This window comes from Engraulis encrasicolus, chromosome 2 (assembly GCF_034702125.1).
Source record: "Engraulis encrasicolus isolate BLACKSEA-1 chromosome 2, IST_EnEncr_1.0, whole genome shotgun sequence".
NCBI classification, from domain to species: Eukaryota; Metazoa; Chordata; class Actinopteri; order Clupeiformes; family Engraulidae; genus Engraulis; species Engraulis encrasicolus.
In genome coordinates, this window is record NC_085858.1 from 24,606,995 (window position 1) to 24,611,994 (window position 5,000).

The 5,000-nt window shown below is 43.6% G+C and overlaps 1 protein-coding gene across 1 annotated transcript in view; it reads right to left on the reverse strand.

Annotated features, from left to right (window-relative positions):
• mapk8ip3 (mitogen-activated protein kinase 8 interacting protein 3) overlaps nucleotides 1–5,000 on the reverse strand; it is a 55,218-nt gene that overhangs the window by 43,669 nt on the left and 6,549 nt on the right. Inside the window, exons 4-6 of the mRNA XM_063184537.1 lie at nucleotides 4,641–4,726; nucleotides 2,484–2,504; nucleotides 1,764–1,803 (exon numbers count right to left, since the gene is read on the reverse strand). Of these exons, the coding sequence (XP_063040607.1) occupies nucleotides 1,764–1,803; nucleotides 2,484–2,504; nucleotides 4,641–4,726 (147 nt within the window). The remainder of the gene's footprint in view (nucleotides 1–1,763; nucleotides 1,804–2,483; nucleotides 2,505–4,640; nucleotides 4,727–5,000) is intronic.

The following is a 5,000-nucleotide window of genomic DNA, read 5'->3' on the forward strand; positions in this document are numbered from 1 at the left end:
GGAGAAACTGTATTATGGTTGCCTGGTTAACACCAGACCTAATCACAAGTGAGATTTCAGATCGAAACGATTGTGTAGAACAAAAGGCAGAATGGGAGTTCCCAGGCTAGTATTATGGTGTGTTTCAGGCCCAATCCAGACCAGTGGGACGTGGCACTTATCCTACCTTCAACTATGAAGAGTGCATTGGAACGGCCATCAAAGTGGGACCCAGGGGGAACTCAACCTCAACCCCCTGGAGCTGGTATAATTCAGATGCATAGGATACGTCCCATATCCCACTTCCCACTTGATGAAGTCTGGAATGTAGCATTAATGCCTAAGGAAATTGGCATTTGGCTTGATGTTGAAGACAACAAATACACCAGGGATCATATAGTATTGCTAGGACATCATTTAACCATAAGTCGCATACATGTTGTGCCTCACCTGAATATGAACCCCACTGCCTCAGTGTTTGCCATCGTGGTGATATTTTCAACTGCTTTTTTCAACTGCTTTAAATATGACGTGACGTCTGTATGTAAAATGAGTAGAGGTGTATAAAGAAGAAGCAGAAGTACTCTTACTGATGTAAATACAACACCGGCGGTATGATATTACATAGTTTATGCACCATATATCTCATTGCACCTAATAAGGTAAATACACTGCAAGAGTACTTCTACTTTTACCATATACACCTCTGAAAATGAGTTACATATGTTACATATGATTTAGGACCAACGGCTCACATAGAGTGGGATGGGATCTCATGTCTGGTGTTTAAGACAGTGTCCGGCTTTAGTGACAGCATTCCACTTGACCGTGCTGTTTCGTGGTGTGACTGTGTGCTCTTCACAATGACTTTGCGGTGAAGCAGACAGTGAGTGTGTTGAAACATGAGGCCTGGTGGATGTGTGGGTCGGACTGTGACTCCACCTCAGCGCCTCTTGCCTCAGCGTCAGGATGGACACAGACAGTGGACGCCACTTGAGAAACAAAAAACGTGAACACCCAACGATGTGATGGAGCAACCTCCCCACTGGCCTTGATGGTGTCACCATGGAAATCTGTAACTGAAATCTATCAATGCTATTAATGATATTAATACTACTGCTGCTATTTATTATCACTACTCCTACTAATTATCATACATGGTGTTAGTATTAGCAGTAGTATTAAAGATTCCCTAGGATCGACTAAATCGTATCTAGTACTAGTAGTATTGGGTACCAATAAACCTATGCCAATAAAACTTGGTCTATGTAGCCCTACACATTTCCTGTACAGCAGGATATGAAACTACACTGCTCCACACCCTCATCTTCTAATCCTGTATTTATCAATTGGGTGTGGTAATTGATGTACATGATCAGCACATGAACACCACAACTATGAATTTTGCATCCAGAGCAGAAGACTGATATCTGTTTGTCCCGTTGCTTCAGCATTGTGGTTATAGACGACTCTTCTCTACGAGTACCCACTTCATATGAACAAATAGGGCGTTTAAAAACCCCACTGTGTGACACCAGCAGTGGCAGGTGACAGGATTGGTCGCTGTGAGTGGATTGTTGGCGGTGGTAGTCATGGTGACATGATTTAGGCTCCTCCCTCCCTTCCTCCCCCTTTCCCTCCCTCCGTTCGGAGGAGGTGGGAGTCGGGGGAGAGCGAGCCTACGCTATCTAGCACACCTGGTAGCCTGACGTGTAGCTGTGCCGCCCGAGGTCCCCACCCTGCCAGTCAGGCAGCATCCTCACCCCCCCGGCACCCCCACGTACCATCCCATCCATCGTCAGCGAGCAGGGCCGCTCCGTCTTACTGCCAGAGGGGAAAGAGACAGACAGAGAGAGCGAGAGAGAGAGAGAGAGAGGGGCAGGGGCGAGGTAGGGTTTGGGATGTACAGGGATGGATGGATGGATGAATGAGAGGTAGTGTAAACCACAAGGGACAAGAGAGAAAGAAAGGGGTGGGAGAAGAGGAGGACGATGGAGAGAGAAGAACAGTGAAGAGGAGAAGGTGAAGAGAGAGGAGTGGGGGAAACGAGGGAAGATAAAGTGGAGCGATATAAGGAATGGAAGGAGAAGAGATAAAAAAAGAGAAAGAGAAAAAGGGCAAGAAAAAAAACAAAAGGAAGCAGTGAGTGTCCATCTCAAAGTCACACCTACATTTGAAAATACAGCAACTCAAGTCAGTGGCATGACACATCGTTAATAAGGTTACACTGGGATGATAAAAAGAAGAGTGAGAACATCTAACAACAATAACCAAAATATAGACAAACCACCACACAACACACCCTCACTAAAACAAATAAAACATGTGAACCGCCAGAGGAAAGATAGGACTCTTGCATTCTGCATAATGAAATCTAATTGGTAGGTTTTTTTTTAGGGAGAAGGATTGACAAGCCAACAAGGGGGTCAGGGATTGGTTGGGTCAGAAATGAGTCTGGATTTGGATTGGTCAAATAGGGATGCAGAGAATCGTGTCAGAATTACCTTTTCCTCCAGGTGTGCCGGCTGGAGAGCACACGCAAAGCAGTATAGGCACAAAGGAACGGACCAGAGAGATGGCGGTTAGGAACATACAGAACACAAAAAAGGACAAACTTACATAATCTCTACAAACAAGACAAAAAAACATACACACTATGCAGGCAGGGGTGTCAAACTCAAATTCGCAGTGTAGTGAGTCAAAATCAACATCTGGGATGACATTGTGGTCCAAACGTAATATTTATTTAAAAATGGACTGAACTTGTTCAGACAAATTTCACACTCATTCCAATTTTACTGTATATTGCATTATATACAGTAATGCATAAATAATGAGTATAATATTTCACTACTGATGCACTTGAGCTGTTACACTAGCCTCGGCCCACCCATGCACAAATTGTTGTGTTCAAGTCGCATTACCACATATTAATGTGGGCCAACTGTAATACCCATTTCAAATGATTGGCTGGCCAAATAAAACTACACAGAGTTTGACATCCCTGTAGTACTACAACATCAAGTGTGGTACATATTACTACTGATCAAAGAGCATGCACTACATCTAACACAAAAGACAATACACATGCTACTAACTACCTTAGTGTTTGTTAACCCATCCTATACATGCAACACACTATGACACTCTGCACATGCTTTAGTACAAGGAGCAACAATCAAACGATGCACAAAGTACTCCCAGATGAATGGAGGCAGGCACTCATAATATTTAACATACACAGCTAATGATGGAGTAATGACATGCCACACCCAATATGATGGAAATGTATAGGACTATGGCAGACTGTTAGCAAATGGCATCATAGCATTTTCACTTGTAAAACTAGGTGTTGAAATTGAGGGATATCTTTCTGTACACAGTAAAAACTATGCCTAAAGCAGTGTTAGGCACCATAGGGACGGCTAGCAATCACATCACATTTAGAAACCTTAACACCACTCGGAAGAAACAAATAAACAAATAAATAAATAAATAAACAAACAAACAAACAAACCACCTGATTCAGCCATCAATCTATCCTCTGTGCTACTAACAGCAATTCATCCACATTAACTTCAGCATAATAACACTGAACGATTGAAGAAGCACAGCAGAAAAAAAAAACACCAATGCAACTCCCATCCTCTCACATCCTCCCTCTTCATCTAATTTCAGCCCTTTAGCATCTCTGTCGCACAGTCTCTGAAGGACACACACACACAACACCAATCTCAAATATCTCAGGAGCAGAATACCAACTCGGAGCAGCCAACCAGGAAAAGGTCAACAGCGTGTGTGTGCCTACATCAGTCAGGACAGTCTTGGCGTGGTGGTTGATGTGACAACAGAGGGAATGAATGTGCGCATACATTTTCACAGCCCGGAAAATTCATTGTTACACGCGCCCATTACTGTCGAGACGATTTCAGGCATGGCTTATAGCAGTGTTGCTACAATTTACCATAAAAGGTTATTAAGCTAATAGAGAACATAGCATTGGCCCTATGTTTTATGTCTCCTTACAAAAGCAAAGCAACCAGTGGGTGATGGGTGCAGACAAGCTTTTGAGTCAGACAATCACTAATAGACAACATCATGCTGCACTTAGCAACGCCATCTCTAGGGCAACCAAAAACCCTGCTGAAAAAAACAAAAGAATGTCTTATTCTAACAGTCCTTTTGAACTCACCTCCCTGGCTATGTGTGCGTTCTCTTATTTTTCTCAAACCTTAACTTAAAGTTATTCAACTCTGTTAGCTCCTGTCAAGTCAAACTGCTGTCATTCCGATCCAAGGACATGTTTTATTCTATCAATATCACAATATCTATCACAATAGCCACCTGTATAAAGCCAACTGTATTCACAGATTTGCCCTCCACTTGTTACGTAATCTGCTATGTTACCTAGTACCTAGTAGCTTCACTGGCCACCTGCACACTGCACTGGCAGTCGATTTGGATAGAACAGTTGGCTGAGAGAAATGCAAAGAGAAGTGCTATCTCTGCATGCATAATACAAGAAGGCAAGAAAGAAAGAAAGAAAGACAGCAAGAAAGAAAGAAAGAAAGAAAGGACTAAAGAAGAAATGACAGGTACAGTATGGGTTAGGTAGGTGTAAATCTCTGGCGTGCAGGTGCAGCACAGTACTGGATACTCACGATCGGCTGCCTGTGCCTTCTGATTGGGCGCTTCCCGTGGCTGGCAGCTTGGAGCGCTCGATGTGTTCTACATATGTCTGGATCATCTGCACACACACACACACACACACACACACACACACAGAGGTCAGGGGTCAGCTCGGGGTGGTGGACCTTACTTAGAGCTGGACCACTGAAGGCATGTTCAGGTCAACAGAAAACCGTGCCAGAGCCGTTTTTCGCACCTAATCTTGAACCGATTGGCATGTTGGCGAAAATCTAAGCGTTTGGGAACCGGAAAGTTGGTTCGTGTTGCAAGCCAAACAATACTTGGATTTTTTTTCTGTGAACCGTGATGACAATGAGGATGTCAGTAGATTC